Here is a 19,226-nt window from a genome sequence, read left to right on the forward strand (position 1 = left end):
TGTAGTAAGCGGCAGCCTCCCTATATGTTATTTTTTTTTTGTTTGAACATCTGACACCTCATTTTTAAATCATTCAAAGAGTATTTCGTTGGTATCCATATGTACTTCCTCAACATTTTAAAAATGGCAAGACCTGTAACCTTAATATAAAAAATTGATTTCTATTTACCTCACATTGTTACCATTTATCGCTAACAGACGTTTTCATTTACCCCATGCTCAAGATTTGAGAAGGTAATTGTGAACACTTACTGTACTGACTTCTTGTAGTAAATAACATTCAAATTAACATTGTAGGCAATATAAATATTCTTGTACTAGCTGTAAATTATACAGGGTGTCCCGAAAAGATTGGTCATAAATTATACCACATATTCTGGGGTCAAAAATAGGTTGATTGAACCTCACTTATTGTCGAAGCGAAGATCGGTGGAATATGCGCATTTTATCAATGAAATTCGATATTTTTAAGATATTCCAGAAGCCGCTAGAGATAAAATGTTTTAACGACCTATTAATCATTCATAAATACTCAACGGATATTAGTACAGTTAAAATAATTAAGACGATAACCGGACAACATTGATTTAATGAGTAAAATTTAGTTTTTTTTTACTTTAATGACCAAAAAAGCAAGCCCATTAGCAGAACCCAATTAAAAATTATTTTGCACATCATATTTGAAACATTATTTGGTTGAAAAATCTCATTTTTGTTGGCAAAAAAAATATATTAATTTGTTTGGACTAAATTACAGTTGTGCTTATCTTAAAAAGGATATGCTACTATCAACATTCGCACAGTGTTGCCAAACTGAATTTTGTTATTTTGGGTGTAAATTTTTTCCACGGATCTCCGAGGGTACTATACCTACCTATATACAATAGTGCACACAAAAAAAGTTACAGCCCTTTGAAGATACAAAATGAAAATCGATTTTTTTTTATATATCGAAAACGCTTAGAGATTTTTTATTGAAAATGGACATGTGCCAATCTTTTGGTGGTAACATCTTAAAAAAAAATTAAAGTGAAATTTCTCCACCCCATAAAAATTTTATGGGGGTTTTGTTCCCTTAAACCCCCCCAAACTTTTGCGTATGTTCCAATTAAATTATTATTGTGGCACCATTAGTTAAAACACTGTTTTTAAAACTTTTTTGCATCTTAGTACTTTTTCGATAAGCCAGTGTTTATCGAGATATTTTGAATATTTGTCTAATCCACCACATATTTGTATACGGTTAAGTACCATTATAGAGACTTGTTAATCATCTTAAAATTTGTTTATAATTTACATTTTTAGGTATACTTTGAAAAAGAAGCCACATCTCGATTAAAGGTGACTTTTCAAAAAAAGACTAAGAGGCAAAAAAGTTTTAAAAACACTGTGTTTAACTAATGGTACCACAATAATAGTTTAATTGGAATGTACACAAACATTTGGGGGGTTTAAAGGAACAAAACCCCCATAAAATTTTTATGTAAATATATTAAAAAAGAAGCTGCATCTCGATAAAAACTGGCTTATCAAAAAAATACTAAGACACAAAAAGTTTTAAAATCGTTGTGTTTAACTAATGGTACTACAATAATGAATTAATTGAAACGTAAACAAAAGTTTGGGGGGGTTAAAGGGAACAAAACCCCCATAAAATTTTTATGGGTGGACAAATTTCACTATAATTTTGTTTTAAGATGTCCCTGCCATATGTCCATTTTCAATAGAAAACCTGTAATAGTTTTTGAAATATTGAAAAAAATCGATTTTCATTTTGTAACTTCAAAGGGCTGTAACTTTTTATGAGCACATTTGTACTAAGGTAAGTTAGGTCCAATCGAACTATTTTTGACCTCAGAATGTGTGGTATAATTTATGACCAATCTTTTCGGGGCACCCTGTATAATCACTATGCGTACCTAATACAGAGAGATAAAATTTGTAAAATATTGTCACTGTTCTAAATCGATTTATGTGTTTAAAAACAATCAAATTTAAATTGCACAGAATGGACATTCACTTGGTTTGTAAACAAATGAATAACATACCACACAATAAGCAAAGATGGAATTGTAATTCTGTGTATGTGATATTGTTTCAATATTTCATTTCTACTAGGGAGAACTGTTTCCAATCACCCCTGTTTCCAATTACCCTGACTGACCTTACCATATGTTTTTTGGCCAAATAAGAATTAGCGTTTCGTGGTCATTTTGAGGGCGATGATTCTGATAATCGAGGCAATTACAGGGAATTGTTAACATTAATTGCCAAAAAAGATCAAAAATTTTGCCAACATCTAGAAACATCAACTGTTTTTTCGAGAGTTTCAAGTGATATACAAATTAATATTATTGAAGCTATATATACATTTAGCCATATCTTAATTTTTTTAAATAAGATTTTTTGCATCTGGTTTTGGTAATATTTTAGAAAAAGTCACGCGTCGCAACTGAGGTATATGCATTATCGGTGCTAGGGTATAAGGTGCCTACATGCACCTTATAATTGATTATATATTATCATTAAAATATGTCTATATGTATTGTCTATCAACCCATTATAGCATATACCAGACAGATAAGTGCTCTAAACTTTGTTGCAAACACACACTAAACACAGTTGCTCGAAATGACATAGTGTAGTTTACCCCCAAGGTCCAATGTGCCTCCAGTAAGGTGTCATTCCATCGTTTTCATGGTCTTTCCACTGACCATCTTGGATCTAAGATTGAACAATAAAGGACTAAAGAAATCCCCCTGTCTTATCCAAGTGTCAGCTTCAATTGGGTCAGTTAGTTCATCTTCTACTTTTATTGTGTTGTGAGATGTTTTCAATCGTTTTAATTATACCTAGAGGTACCTCTCTTGAGTATAACAAATGGATAACATCCTTTAATTTGACCCTGTAAAATGCTTTCTGAGGTCCCTGAAACATAAATATGCCTGTTTGTTGTGTTCTAAAGATTTCTCTTGAACTTGCCTGATTATAAATTCACAAGAGGTGGTCATTGTGACTTAACATGGCGAATTTTCACATCACCAATGATATTTGCATTTTTATTTTTAGATAGTTGTTAATATTTCTAAAGAATCGGAGGCTAATTTGGAATTACTAAAATCGACAGGCATAGTATCCCAAATTTTAGAAGAACTGAACAATAATGATGTGTTATTGAAAATGAATATTGTGGAACTTCTTACTCAGCTTGGACTAAATATACATGGTTACAATTACTTAGAACAAAATGGAGTTCTAAGCAAATTGTTTGCATTAATTGAAGATGATGAAGACCAAATTACTGTAAAGTTTTGTGAACCAGGTACAATATTTATATTACAATTATTAGAATTTACTTTATTTCATTCTTTGTTACTTTAGATTTGGTGAAATACTATGCTCTGTTTTTAAACCAGGAGGAGTCATTCAAATGTACCGTGCTGTAATGCTTGTTTGTAACTGGTCTAACCTGATGCAAGTTTACTCTACTGTTATGAAATTTTGACACTAATGACATTTATGAAATTTTGACGCTATTGGCATTTCATAGGTTAATTAAGAGGATCGGTACGTTTTTTCGGCTGCAATGCTATTCAAATGGGGTTACATTTTTTTCGAATCCTGAGAAAACTAGAAAGTATTTTTAAAAAATTTAAACGCAGAATGAAAGTTTGCGTTATTAGCGAGGGCCGAAAGTCCCTGAGAACTTCTATAATGTTTATTTTAATAAGTTACAGGGGTGAAAAACTAAGAGAAAATTTAGTGTTATTTTTAATTTCAAATATCTCATTCAAAATAAACTTTTTATTTATTCTAAGGGACTTTCGGCCCTCGGTAATAATTTAGTCTTTCATTCTGCGTTTAGATTTTTCAAAAATATTTATTGGTTTTTTCAGGATTCGAAAAAAATGAACACAATGTCCGTGGTAATTTTCCAAATCTATCTTTGTCATACAACCCACTCAGTCGAATAGAATATTGTCAGTCAGATACTGACAACCAGTGACAATTTTAAATAATTATTTGACATGAATCGGGAATATTTTCAGTTGTTGATTAAATAATATTGATATAGTGTATTTGATAAATAATTGATTTAAAAGGTGAACTTTATAAAAAGTTATTTATTGTGTATTATTTATGGAAGATAGAAGCAGAGAATACATCAAGATATATTCTGTGATCCAAGTATTTTGTTGATAAAGATGTTCAAAATTGTAAGCGTTCCATAGTAATATATTATTAAAAAATCACTTTAACACTTTTCCTCTTTTCTCGATTGAGTATTAGTTTTTGTTGTAGGTACATATAAATTATTACAATCACTGAATACATAGTTAGTGAAAAATTTATCACATTTTTTAGCTGAATTAATAATTTGCAATTATACCAAAAATAACAGTTGTTATCCAAGAACATTCAAAAGCCATCTCTTTAAGCTAGTTATGACATTGTCAAGTAGAATGATATTCTAGTAATATGTATATATCCATACCAGTGTGAATTTTACTACACGTAATTTGCCATGTAAAGACAGAAAAGGTAGGGATAGCCGTAAAATATTTGCGAATTATGTACCCATGGCCTTAAGTGTATCAGCGATTTTTTGTGTTTTCTGTGTTATTCCTTGTATTTTTAGAATTTTAGTCTGCTTTTATATAAAAAACAGTTGTTTTTAGAACTCTTTAGTAACATATTATATACTGGTACGGAAGAACCTCGCAAAATGTGTATATGAATATCTCCCAATAAATGAGCGCCTAATTAAAATTACTCTTGATGGACAGCCAACAAAGGTTCATGTACTACAAGTATATATGCCAATATGCGACGGGACAGATGAAGAAGTAGAAGAGTTGTACCAGTTAATAAACAGTAACATCGCTAACATACCCAAAAAAGAGCCAGTCATAATATTGGGTGACTGGAACGCAAAAATAGGCAAAACAACATCAGAAGAGCTGCTGAAAGGAACAGTTGGTGGGTTTGGAATAGGCGAACGAAATGAGAGAGGAGAAAGGCTATTACAATTTGCCATCGACACTGAACTTAGTATCACGAACACCATGTTTAAACATCACCCGCGAAGACTATCAACTTTGACTTCACCAGGGGGAAGATATAAAAATCAAATAGATTATATTCTTGTCAGCAAACGATGGAAAAGTTCGGTAGTAAACGTAAAGACAAAACCAGCGGCGGATTGCGGAACAGACCATAAACTGTTACAATCCGAATTCCGTATCAAATTTTGTAAGAACAGTTAAATATATTCCTAAAGAGCCTGGAAAATACAAAGAAACACTAAGACATAGTAACACACCAAACATTACTGGCGATCCCAATCAAACATGATAACATACAAAGACGTGGATTATAGACGCAATAAATATTACAAACCCCAAAGAAACCCAACGGAAAGAAAAACACTGGATGACTGATGAGACACTGAACCTAGTAGAAGAACGAAGAAACATTAGAAACAACGCTGCAAATCCAACAGAAACTGAAAACAAGATAGCAGATGTAAACAGACGCATAAAATCATCAAGTAGAAGAGACAAAAATAATCACATTAAAGAAATATGCAAACAACTAGAAGAACATGCCGACCGTCAAGAATCTAGAGAACTGTTTGCTAAAGTGAAATACTTAACTAAAGAGTTTAAACCACAAACGCAGGTCATTAAAGATAACTTGGGAACGATCATCACCAATGCAGAGGGCATAGCAGCGACATGCCCAATAGAAACCGCAATAAAAAAATTGAAAACTGGAAAATCTCAAGGAGAAGACGGAATCACGGCGGAAGCACTTAAAGAAATGGGAGACGTAGGAGTTGAAGTGATGTTCAAACTGTGTAATGAAATCTGGAACACAGGAAAATGGCCAGATGATTGGTGTAAGCTTACTTTCATACCCATTTATAAGAAAGGCTCACCAACTGATTGTAATAACTACCGCACTATAGCCCTGATCTCCCACGCAAGTAAAGTCCTTCTAACTATAATTAACGAAAGATTAAAATCAATTCTTTTACCACAGATCCCACAAGAACAATGTGGATTTGTCCCTGGAAGAGGCACACGAGAACAAATTCTTAATCTCAGACAAATTATAGAAAAATCTAGAGAATTTAATCTAGAAACATATTTGTGCTTCGTCGACTACTCGAAAGCGTTCGATAATGTAAAGTGGCATAAAATGTGGGGAATACTGAGAGACATGGGTACCCCCGAACATCTAATATACCTGCTGAAACAACTGTATATTGAAGCGTTTTACATGTCTGCTCATTATGGGGACAAGGAAAGAACTAACTATAAAAATACTGGGGGGGTAGAAGTGGGGCTAGTAGAAGGAACAGACACGCAAAACCTTCATGCGAGACGGCAGCTCATTTGTTGTGCGGGAGCTAGGTCGTAGATTCGTTAGGGAAGGGGAGGGGTGTTAAGATGACTAAACTACCATAACCAAATACAAAAGGGTACTTACTCTGACTAGAGGATCTTTCTACTATTTAAAAAAAAAAGGACGCCGTTCGAAACAAATCCTCTGGTTCATATATGGGTACTTACTAAGACTTTTTTCTCACTTACGGGGTACCAAATGGGGGGACATTCATCATTGATTCCTCTTTGGGGTTAGACTGGGCAACATCTTTTCCCTTACTGGCTTCTATGCCATATTCTTTCTTCTGTACTAAAACTTACACACAGTTGCATTAGAATTTAGTTAAAATTTTTCCAAAACAAGGTTACAGAAATAAAATGGTAGATACACTTACAAAACGTTTATTCAAAACTTTAAACTCTTACCAGGTTTATTCAAAATTTTACTACAAAAACAATGATTACAATGATTACAAACAAAACAATTACAATTGAACTTGTTGGGCAGTATATGTCAAATAAAATTTGACCTATTTATTTCAACACAAGATTTGACGTAGCTGTCAAATGTCATAAGTCTCTGCCTTTTTTTACCATTATGAAAGCAAATTTCTTTATACAATTATTTACCAGCAATTTATCCACTTGAAATTAAAATTAAAAAAACGTATCATACCTTAAAAACAAAAAAAAACTCTTCGTCACAGTCACAAACTACAGGGGAGGGGTTCATCAACAAACAGGGTCATCGAACTGAGGCAGGGGGCAGGGGGAGGACATGGCTTCTTTCTTCAATTTCAGGACAAATGGGGACTTGGAGACTTCATTTCTGGGAACTGGAAACAAAACATCACGGAACAGGAACGACATTTCTTCGATGAAATCAGGGCTTGACCATCATACATAACACAGGAAAAAATGGGCAACAATGCGGTTTGTAGAACTGCGTGTTTGACTCTCAAGAGGCTTCGATTTTCCATTAAATCCAACACTATATGTGGAAAAAAATCCTCTCAGAGCACTCACCACACATTCAGATCTTCACAGCGACCATTCTACATTTTACCGGCGGGGAACAAAGGGACTACGCCCTACTTCGAGCGAGTACCAGCCGAGGAGATGCTATCACCTTGGGACGTAAAGCTGGACTAATTTGCGCTTCGCTCTGAAGCTACTACAGGGGAAAAATACGACGGAAGTACCGAGCGATTTTGATCCTTAGGGATGCTTAGTTGACAAGAACTCAACTTTCAGTTCAAGATTTCTTCTAGAAAGTTCATCTACGCATCTCACTTCTTACAAATTGTAACAAATTGAAATGTTATGCAATACTTCATGGCTGTGTACAGGGACGGCTTGGGATCTTATAATGATATTGAACTTCACAAAATAAATTTAAAAAAATGGACATTCTTTTTGGGAATTGGGATATTAAATTAATGTTGGAGTTTTTTCAAACGTTACAAAGCCTCCGCACAAAAGAGAAACCTGGATAAGATTATCCAGTTTTCGATAACAAACAGAAAAAAATCCAACATGGACATCTTAGGTGTGACAGGACAACAATATCAAAATATTTAGATAATGGCTAGTGGGGATTAAACAAAACAAAAAAGTCGTTAGGGATTGGGCTAGCGTGCCATCAATCGCCAGACTCTTTAAAGTCGAGTAGACTTAAATGTTTTATGACTCTACTAAGAACTGTAGGTGACAAGAGTTTCTGTGCCTTGGGAAAGAAACTAAACTTATGCCCTGTGTGGACCTCGCTGACATCCACAGCAGTAACACAAGCGACATACCAGGGCAGACACAGCCTTATCACCTCGTTGCCTAACCGCGAGCGGTTCTCAAAAACTAAAAAAAATATGACAGATATACATCTGCCCAAACTCTGCTAACACCTAGCGAGTTTCACGGGACAATTTGGCAACGGTTCTGCAAAATGAGGATTTAGACAATCCAGTCTAAATACCTCAGTGAGATAAAATCTCACCAACAACTTACCTCAACAACTCATTCAAATAAGACAGGGTTAGACAAAGGGGTATATGACAACAACAAGGACTAAAATCAAGACAATATTAACAAGGGGGGAGGGGGGGATACGTGTGACAACAACAAAAGACCAAAAAGACTAGTATACTGGGTTCAAACGGGATATCAAACATTTTAAACAAGACTAGTGGAAATGAACGCAACATACGATATAGAGAACACTACATCATTACGTTTTCAAACAACAGTCCAATCTAGGACATAAGAACCTTTCATGAACGTTCACTAGACAACTCTCTCATTTTCAAATCACAAACTGGGGGAAGACTTCATTTTCAAAACAGGGCTACACTTCACTTTTCGAAACAGGGGATATGACTTCATTTCTCAAGACAGGGGGGTTGGGCTTTACTTTTCAAAACTGGGCATATACTTACTTTTCAAAACTGGGGGCATTTCATTTCTCAAGACTGGGGGTGGACTTTATTTTTCAAAACGGGGGGGCTACTTTTTCAAAACAGGGGATGAAAGCAACACACAAGGGAAAGACCAAAGGGACATTGGAAAGTATGACAGTCCTGACGAACAACCGCTTCCATTTATCGACCGAAAGCAAGCTTCACCTGTACTCAACGCGGCCAGATCCTAACCTCACCAGCCTTGTCACAGCTTCTGCTCTTGGCCTACTTTCAATCAACAAACAGAAGAGAGGTCAACTAACTATTCGCCAAAAAAAATCAAACTCCAGCACGGACACGGGCTAACAAACAACACGGGCTAATAGACAACACGGGCTAATAGACAACACGGGCTAATAGACAACACGGGACAACAGACAACGGGCTCTAAAATTTCCAGACAAAACAGGGATAGACAAACAAACAGGCAACAACATACTCAATGACTTCTAGATACTCAGGGGCTTACAAACACAAACAATATTGAAATTTGGTTCCTATATGAGCTCACACGGGATAAGACATTTCTTGCTCCGACTACTAATGAAAGTGTTCACAGATAGCTGAACAACACTTCCTTCATCACGAGTATTACACTTGTGACATGTCAGATACAAAAAGACATACTTCATTCACGGGGGGACTTCTACTACTTCACTGGGGGGAGACTTCAACTACTACTTCACGGGCTCTTTTTAACTAACCTCTGGCATCCTTTTGACACCTACAAAGATAGATTAGTCAAAAAAACAAGGGGCAACACAGACAAGGGGGGGCTTTTTCTTGAATAAGTGGGGGGCCTCTCGACGGTTTCCCTCTTCACTTCTTCATGAATAAGTGGGGGGCCTCTCCACGGTTTCCCTCTTCACTTCTTCACGGGGTTACTTCTACAAGGGGTGACTTCTTGAATAAGTGGGGGGCCTCTCCACGGTTTCCCTCTTCACTTCTTCATGGGGTCACTTCTCAAGGGGATGACTTCTCAATGGGATGACAAAACTTTCACAGACAATACGGGACTAAGCTCATACACGGACCATACCAACAACATTACACATCTACTCAAATGACCAAATCAATAAATCACAAAAAACGGTTATTCTGTAAAAAACTGTTGATAATTTTGGATTTCGAAAAATGAAATCGGTTTTTAAAAAATATTTTTATTTCTAAACTACAATTTTAAATATGACTGAACTCGACAAGACCAAGAATAATAATGAATTTTACAATGCAAATATAATGAAACAATCTAACAAACTTCTGGTGGAAACTGCAGAGTAAGCTGCAGGTGTTGGTTGGGATTCTGCCAGGTCCGGACTTTCGTACCATGTAACTCCTCCGTCCTTAAGAGGAAAAAATAACGGAGGTATTTTTGGATTCCAAATTTTGGGGACATCTTTCTTCCAATGGGATTTCGTCAGGAACCTTCTTATTTTTGTAATATTTTCGGCATCTAGTAATGACATAAATTGTAACGATTAGTATTAATATAGTTAGGATGACTGAACCAGTGCTGATAATGGGTGTAGTTGGAAAGCCAATTTCTTCTACAGGTGAAAGATTTCTGGTGATTCTGTTAATTTCGTATAGTCCTTCCACATCGATTTTGCTTAAATTGGTTACTTGATAATTTACCTTTTCAGTCGAAAAATGTTCTAATTTTGGTAATATAATGATTTTTCCAGATTGGATACGTGGGTTGTTTGAAAATTTTAAGGTTCCAACCTCTATTTCACATTTTGGTGGGATTTCTATTAACGAAGGTTCTTTTATTTCCAAAAACGAATTGGACACACATTTTGAGATGAATTTGACAGTACTGGACGGACTTATCAAGATTTGGTTATCCATAACGTGTTCAATAATGGGTTCTTGTAGATTTATTTCAGTGGCGTAGCATTTCTCTGGATTACGTCCATCAATCAATTTATAGGTGCAGGTATCTATTTGGGTGTAGTCCTGTTGACAGTAGTATCTGGTTTCGAGGATGGGACATTCTTCTTTTATCGATAGTGATTTTTCTCCTTTTGCCAAGTAGGGATATAAAGGAATATATGTTTGATGATTTTGTATTACGGGGTAAACATGGAAGAAGTCGTAATTTTCTGATTTGAATATAGGAACATGGATAGCGAATATAAGCTTGGATTCATAAAAGGTTACTTGGGTACTGAGAAAGAGATAGTATGTTAGCACATTGTTAAATTTTGCGATTTGTTCTTCTTTGTATATATGTGATAAATATGACATCATTTCTGAGATTTCTTGGGTAGATATTATTGAATTGTGAAGAGTATTTAATTTAGAGAAAACGATCGAATTTTCAATATTGTCAATAAATGTTATTAAATTTTGGCAATCGAGATTAATTTGGTAAAGGATACTTTGATAAGTTATGTAGTTACCCAAAGTAATTATTTTGGTTTCTAATGAATATTTAAATTTTTCAATATTGTCTTGCAATTTTTGTTGATTTTGCCACAAGGTTGATAAAGACTGATTATAATGATTAACAAGCCTTTTGTACAAAGTTGACTGAAGGTTAAGTTCATGAATTACATTTTTCTGATTTAATTGTAAAATATTGATTGCTTTATCGTATCGTTCTCCATCGTCGGCATCTAAAGTTCCAAAAGCCCATTTATTAATTTTGCCTATTCCATCTATTAAACCTCTTTTAGAGCGAATATGTGGATTTAAACTTTCAAATTTTCTTTCAAGAATTTTTATTAAGAATTCGGTTCTTTTTGTCATTTGTTCAGCTAAGTTATGAAAAGATATAGGGTTAGAAGCATTACTTACTATTAGACTATTCTTAAGGCTATAAAAATGTTTAGTTAAACTAGTTATCTGTTTAGTTACTTCTCTTAAATCTAGATAGTGTATAAAAGTATGCTTAGTGTAAATAATTTTACAGGGTCCTAACAATATGGGTAACAAAGGGTTCGATATAGGAGTAATTTTTACATCTTCTCCTTCACATCTATGTTGAAGTGCCAGGAATATCAGGAGCAAACACGTTGTCCGGATTTTCATTTTCCTGAAAAGATATTTTTGGTTTTATTTTGGGTTTTCTGATTATATTTTTATGGTAATTTCCTTTATTAGTTTGTAATATAAGACCTGAATCTTGAACAATTTCAGTCTTTTTAAATTTGGGTGCCTTTTTATCGCGCAATTTTGTTTTGACGTATGCAACGTCTTGGTTAGAAAAATCTGGAGGGTCATTTCGATTTTCATTTAATTTATTAATTATTTTTTCTTTTGTTTCTTCGTTTCTAGTTTTTATTATTTCATATAACTGTTTACTTGCTTTTTTATGATTTTGTACATAGTAAGATAATATAAGGTTATCGTCCAAGTCAAAAGGATCTGGACTATTAATATGTCCTTTTATGATTTCAAATGGGGTAAATTTAGTGATGGAATGAATTGAATTATTATAACTTAGAATAGCATGTTTTATTAATTGATTAGGGGTTAATTCTTTATTTTCCTCTCTAAGACAGCGAAAGCATTCTATTAATGTAGAATGAAACCTTTCTACGGGAGAGTTGGAATTACTATTTTTAGAAGTTGTGAAATGTAGTTCTATATGGTGAAGTTTACAAAAATCTTTAAGGTCATTATTTTTGAATTCTGTGCCACAATCGGCGGTAATTTTATATGGTAAACCATGGTGGCTTACAAAGAGAAGTAAATTTTCCACTACAGAGGTGCCATTGACACTAGGTAAAGGGTATGCTTGGGCATATCTCGAAAATGAATCTATGATCGTTAAATATGATTGATTAGAAATTTTAAAGACATCTACATGAATATGTTCAAAGGGTTTTGATGCAGTGGGAGTTAAACTAAATTTTATAATTGGAGGATTTCTATCGTATTTATTTTTAAGACAGGTTTCGCAATTATTTATAAATTGTTCGATATCTTCTGCCATTTTTGGCCAATAGTAACGTGATCCTAAAGACATTTTTACTTCGTTTATACCACGATGTCCTTTTTTGTGTACATGATAATATTCTAATTTTCTTTTTGTTCCTGCGTATTTATTATGTCAGTTAAAAATTTTGTGGAATGTACAAATTTAAAAGCAGAATTTTTAAAATAATTCTGAACTATTACTACAAATGTTTCTGGTAAAATATTTTCTCTAAAATACAATGCATAAATCTTTTTGGGGTCTATATATTCTTTTACAAATTTAAAAATACTTTCTTCAATATTTCTTTGGGGTAAAGTAACATAAAATCTATTATTATCAAATATTTTTTCATTTTTGCATTTTATTTTATTTATTTCTCCACCTATTATTATAATTTGATTTTTATAAGTATTTAAAGCTCTTTCGGTTATGGGTATACCTAGAATTGGATTTTCTAAAGAAGTATGACACGTTTCTAAATCTGAGTCTTCTGTTTCTGGATTTTCGAAAGGGGGTCGAACTTGTATGTCCGAAATAATATTTATTTTATTTGTTGATCCATCATTTAGTAAGGAGTCAAGGTCTCCTTCTGAAAGTTGCGGTAAATCGTCTAAGTTGCTTAGTTCATTATCTATTATTTCATTTATGTCGCCTAAATTAACATCCATCGATTCTGTCTCGATAGCATTCAAGTCGGAATCTATTTTAATTCTAGAAAGTGCGTCGGCTACTTTATTATTTTTTCCTTTTAAATATTGAATATTATAATCAAATTCTTCGAGCTTAAGTCTCCACCTTACTAAGCGAGAGTTTGGCTCTTTAAGTGAGAACAACCACTGAAGGGGTTTATGATCAGTTAAAATTTGGAATCTGCGACCGAAGAGATAAGGTCGAAAATATTTGCAACCATATACAATCGCTAATAACTCTTTTTCTATGGTTGAATAATTAATTTCGGCTGAATTCAAAGTACGTGAGGCGTAACATATAGGATGGTTATCTTGCATTAGAACAGAGCCTATTGCGAAATTAGAGGCATCTGTTATTAATTGAAAAGTTTTATTAAAGTCAGGATAAGCTAAAATAGGTTCTGAAGTTAAAAGATTTTTACAAATATTAAAACAGTCTAAGAATTCTTTATTGTGGATAACTTTCTGATCCTTTTTCAAACACATGGTCATAGGTTTAGTTATAGCTGCAAAGTTTTTAATAAATTTTCTATAGTATCCTAACAAACCTAAAAATGATTTTATTTCCTTCTGTGTACGAGGGATAGGAAAATTTTTAATAGCTTTAATCTTTTTTGGATTAGGCTTAACTCCGTCTGGGGTCACTATATGCCCTAAAAATTCAACTTCCTTTCTGAGGAATTCGCATTTATCAATTTGTATTTTTAATTGTGCATCTTTTAGTTTTGCAAACACTAATTTTAAATTTTGAATGTGCTCTTGGAGACTTGTGCTAAAAATAATTATATCGTCCATATATACCATACAGATTTTATTTTGTAAATCCTTTAATATTTCATCCATTACCCTTTGGAAGGTGGATGGTGCGTTTTTTAAGCCAAAAGGCATTCTTAAAAATTCGTAGTGTCCATTATTAACGCTGAATGCTGTTTTTTCTATGGAGCAGGGGCTCATCTCGATTTGATGAAAACCGCTAGCTAAATCAAGAGTAGTAAAATATTGTGCTCGTCCTAATTTGTCCAATATTTCGGTAATATTGGGTATCGGATATCGATCACTAATGGTTTTATCGTTAAGTTTCCTATAATCTATAACGCAACGAAATTTTTGTTGATTGGAAGAATCGAGTTTCTTCTTTACGATCCAAAGCGGCGATTCCCAAGGACTGCTGCTGGGTCTAATAATCCCGTCGTCTAACATTTTGTCAATTTGCTTTTTAATTTCTTCCTTGTGGACATACGGATATCTGTACGACTTTACATGTACAGGTTCTTCGTCGGTTGTTTTAATAACATGTTTTACTTTTGACGTAAATGTAAGTGGGTCACCGGGTTTCAAAAATATATCTTTATATTGAGAGCATAATTTGATAATTTCGGATTTTTCTTCTGCGTTCATATGATCCGTTCTAACAAGATTTTGTATTTGCATTTTATCTATTTTATGTTTATTTTGTCTATTAGAAAATTCAAATTTATAACATTGATAAACATTAGAATTATATGGATAAGCGTATAGGGGTTTTAATAAAGTTATAGATAAATTTTTATTTGTTTCATTGACAAATTCTACTAAAGCTAAACCATTATTTGCTACAGTTAGCATTTCTGGTACATACATATCACCTAAAATTATCTTATCAATTAATATTTCACCGTTTGGTACGGTCACAGGCACTTCCTTTAAAATCTTTTCATAAGGGCCAACAGATATTTCAAACTTTATGTCTGATGGTTTTCTAAATTTAATAGGGATTATTGCGTTAGTGCTAACAAGACATTTATTATTAAGGTCAATATTAAACCTCATTGATAATAGGTCATTTATACCGACCACGCCGTCGAAAAATTCGTGGAAGTCGTATAATATGAAATTTAAGATATTGTCGCGGTTAAATTCTTGAAACGCTGGTATCGCAGCTTGGTATTTGATATTTTTCGTACCGAGAGACGTGGAAATTGAAACGTTGGAATGAAATATACAATCTGAATAAAATTGTTCAGCAATACTTGGTTTTAAGATTGACTTAGTACTACCGGTATCTACCAATAATTTTAATGGAGGATTAGAAATAGTAATATAAGGTAAAGGGTTATTAGAGGTTAAATTCAATTCGATTAAGTTATTTGGTTTTCTGAGGCGGCTTCCTGAAAATTCTGAGAAAAATAATCTAAATCTACTTGCTCACTGGAATGGATATCTGCGTCGACGTCGCTATGCGTCTGTTCGCATTCCTGTCCATCGTAATCATTATTATATAATTCTTCAGCTATTATATTTGGCTTTTGCCCATTATTTTGAAAATAGTTTCTCCTAAAATTATTTGTTCTTCTATTGAACGTTGACGGGAATCTAGAATTTGTAGACATATTCATCGGTTCCGGTTTCGGAAGGCGATGCTGGGGAATTTGATTTGGTCTGAAAATATTCGTATTTCGGGAAGGTCCGAAGACTTCTGAGTTCGTTGGGAGATTTTTAGGGGGTAACTGTTGAGGCTGTACGTTAATAGGTTGGCGAGGCCATGGGGGATTTTGAAAATAATTATTATTTGTATTAAAGTTTGGATTTGGGGGAATAGAAGAGTTTGGTTGAAAATATTGATTGCTCATAGGATTATAAAATTGCCTGTTTGGATTAGGGAAATTCTGCTTTCTGAAATTGTTTCTATTTTGGTGTGATTTATTGTCATTAATATCGGAATAGAGTTTTTCGAAGTTCTCGAATTCATTTACATAAGCTATGGCGTGTTCTAAAGAAGCTGGTGCTTTTAAATGCATATTATTTCTTAATGTGCCGGTACAACCCGCAATAAAAGTATTTAGTGCTGTATTTTCGCAAAATTGTATGAAAACAACTTTTTGATTTGCATCAAGATTAGTATCATTGCTAATTCTTTGTACTATACTACTTCTCAATAATTGTAATCTATTTCCAAATTCTATTAAATTTTCATTTCTTTGTGGCCTAGTTCTAGTCAGTTCTTGTGTTAAACATTCTAAGTTACGTTTATCAGAAAAACATTGTATAAGCGCGGCTTTTAAAGGTGTCCAATCATTTAATTCTACCCTATTTCCTACCATAAGCTCAGCCTTTCCTACAAGTTTATTTTGAATACATTCAAAAATGTGATTATTTAATTCTTGGTCATTATATGCTCTATATGTAATAACTAAATTATCGCAAAGAGAAATAAATTTGTTTAAGGTATTAGTATCGCCATCATAAGGTCTAATATTTGAAATTTTTGATTTAAATAATTCCCAATTAATAGGACGACGTTCAGCTTGACTAGTTGCCATTTTAATATTTTTCTTATCTTTACTCTTTTTACTTTTAAAGCTTACTTTTAAATTCTTAAGAGATTCTACCAAGGAATCTTCATCAATCATAAAAATTAAAATATCGTTTCATAAACAATGTCTTAACAAAACTATCTTCCGAATTTATGAAAAATAAATAAGGAAGGCAAGAAGGAAACTTGGCACTCACCTCGATAGTCTTTGCCAACTACTTCTCCAAATTCGTCTACCCAAATGAAGGTCTGCTGTCACTGAAGGGCTGCTTTCCACTGGGGCTGCTTTCCACAAAACGGAATGTTCGTTTGGATTTGCACTTAAGGTGTTAAAACGCCAAAGTCCCGAAAAGTTCTGTTTTCCGATAAATACGAAATTCACAGTTTCGCGACTCGCACAAATCCTACTGACTGCGCCAATTTTGGATTTCGAAAAATGAAATCGGTTTTTAAAAAATATTTTTATTTCTAAACTACAATTTTAAATATGACTGAACTCGACAAGACCAAGAATAATAATGAATTTTACAATGCAAATATAATGAAACAATCTAACAAACTTCTGGTGGAAACTGCAGAGTAAGCTGCAGGTGTTGGTTGGGATTCTGCCAGGTCCGGACTTTCGTACCATGTAACTTGATCTATAGGAATACATGCAAAAAATACAACATACTGTTATACTTCATAAGTGGATTCAATATTCAAAATATTTAACGTTACTTTTTAATCAAAATTTTCAAAAAGATTTTACGTTACTTTTTTATTCAACTGTTTGTCTATATATTTCATCAATATTTTCAAAAGATTCAAATCAATGCTTTCATCATGGGTACAATATCAATACAATACAGTTAGTACGCTACAATAACATACAATTCTGTTCTACGATACTTACAATACAATACAATACCAGTATACATATGGGGTTACAAGTTAAATACACTATGATGTATGAAATGGTACATGCCTATACAATCAACAGCATGACCAAATCAACATCACAACAAAATGTGTACATACTTACACCTCTTTGGAAAAATCATTAACATTCTGCAACAAAAACTACAAAAATGGGCTCTTTCATGGGGACTAACAGACTGAAACAGTTTCGGGGGCACTAACAGACATGAAACAGTTTCTGGGGGCAAGACAAGAGGAATCTGGGCTAAACTACATGGGAAGACTGGGGCGATATTTACTCAGGTCAAACTTCAGGGTGAACGTTACAAATGTAACACTAAGTGGGGGGTGGCTAAAGACATTGGGGACTAGTAGATAGGCTAACTACTAGTTGAACATGTCTACAAGCTAGACTTGTAACAGTGGGCATACAAAACATGACACGAGTCAGGCTTCCATGTTATCGGAAACACCTGCACCACAAACTGAGATCGGCTGCCCAAGGGGACGGGCACTGCCTAACAGTTGTAGTACAAATGAGACCGAAAGGAGGCTAAAAGGACATGGTAGTGGGCACATGCTAATGGGATCTGAGGGAGGCCAAAAAAGTACAGGCCCCACTTTGCCGGGGCCATTTGTGTGTGTGTGTGTGTGTGTGTGTGTGTGTGTGTGTGTGTGTGTGTGTGTGTGTGTGTGTGTGTGTGTGTGTGTGTGTGTGTGTGTGTGTGTGTGTGTGTGTGTGTGTGTGTGTGTGTGTGTGTGTGTGTGTGTGTGTGTGTGTGTGTGTGTGTGTGTGTGTGTGTGTGTGTGTGTGTGTGTGTGTGTGTGTGTGTGTGTGTGTGTGTGTGTGTGTGTGTGTGTGTGTGTGTGTGTGTGTGTGTGTGTGTGTGTGTGTGTGTGTGTGTGTGTGTGTGTGTGTGTGTGTGTGTGTGTGTGTGTGTGTGTGTGTGTGTGTGTGTGTGTGTGTGTGTGTGTGTGTGTGTGTGTGTGTGTGTGTGTGTGTGTGTGTGTGTGTGTGTGTGTGTGTGTGTGTGTGTGTGTGTGTGTGTGTGTGTGTGTGTGTGTGTGTGTGTGTGTGTGTGTGTGTGTGTGTGTGTGTGTGTGTGTGTGTGTGTGTGTGTGTGTGTGTGTGTGTGTGTGTGTGTGTGTGTGTGTGTGTGTGTGTGTGTGTGTGTGTGTGTGTGTGTGTGTGTGTGTGTGTGTGTGTGTGTGTGTGTGTGTGTGTGTGTGTGTGTGTGTGTGTGTGTGTGTGTGTGTGTGTGTGTGTGTGTGTGTGTGTGTGTGTGTGTGTGTGTGTGTGTGTGTGTGTGTGTGTGTGTGTGTGTGTGTGTGTGTGTGTGTGTGTGTGTGTGTGTGTGTGTGTGTGTGTGTGTGTGTGTGTGTGTGTGTGTGTGTGTGTGTGTGTGTGTGTGTGTGTGTGTGTGTGTGTGTGTGTGTGTGTGTGTGTGTGTGTGTGTGTGTGTGTGTGTGTGTGTGTGTGTGTGTGTGTGTGTGTGTGTGTGTGTGTGTGTGTGTGTGTGTGTGTGTGTGTGTGTGTGTGTGTGTGTGTGTGTGTGTGTGTGTGTGTGTGTG

At 34.7% G+C, this 19,226-nt stretch overlaps 1 protein-coding gene across 1 annotated transcript in view; it reads left to right on the forward strand.

Annotated features, from left to right (window-relative positions):
- The window catches only part of LOC114338978 (26S proteasome non-ATPase regulatory subunit 5), a 42,522-nt gene that overhangs the window by 4,246 nt on the left and 19,050 nt on the right, over positions 1 to 19,226 (forward strand). The window contains exon 3 of the mRNA XM_050657251.1: positions 3,070 to 3,322. Coding sequence (XP_050513208.1) covers positions 3,070 to 3,322 — 253 coding nt within the window. The remainder of the gene's footprint in view (positions 1 to 3,069; positions 3,323 to 19,226) is intronic.

The sequence above is a fragment of the Diabrotica virgifera genome, chromosome 7 (assembly GCF_917563875.1).
Source record: "Diabrotica virgifera virgifera chromosome 7, PGI_DIABVI_V3a".
Classification (NCBI taxonomy): Eukaryota; Metazoa; Arthropoda; class Insecta; order Coleoptera; family Chrysomelidae; genus Diabrotica; species Diabrotica virgifera.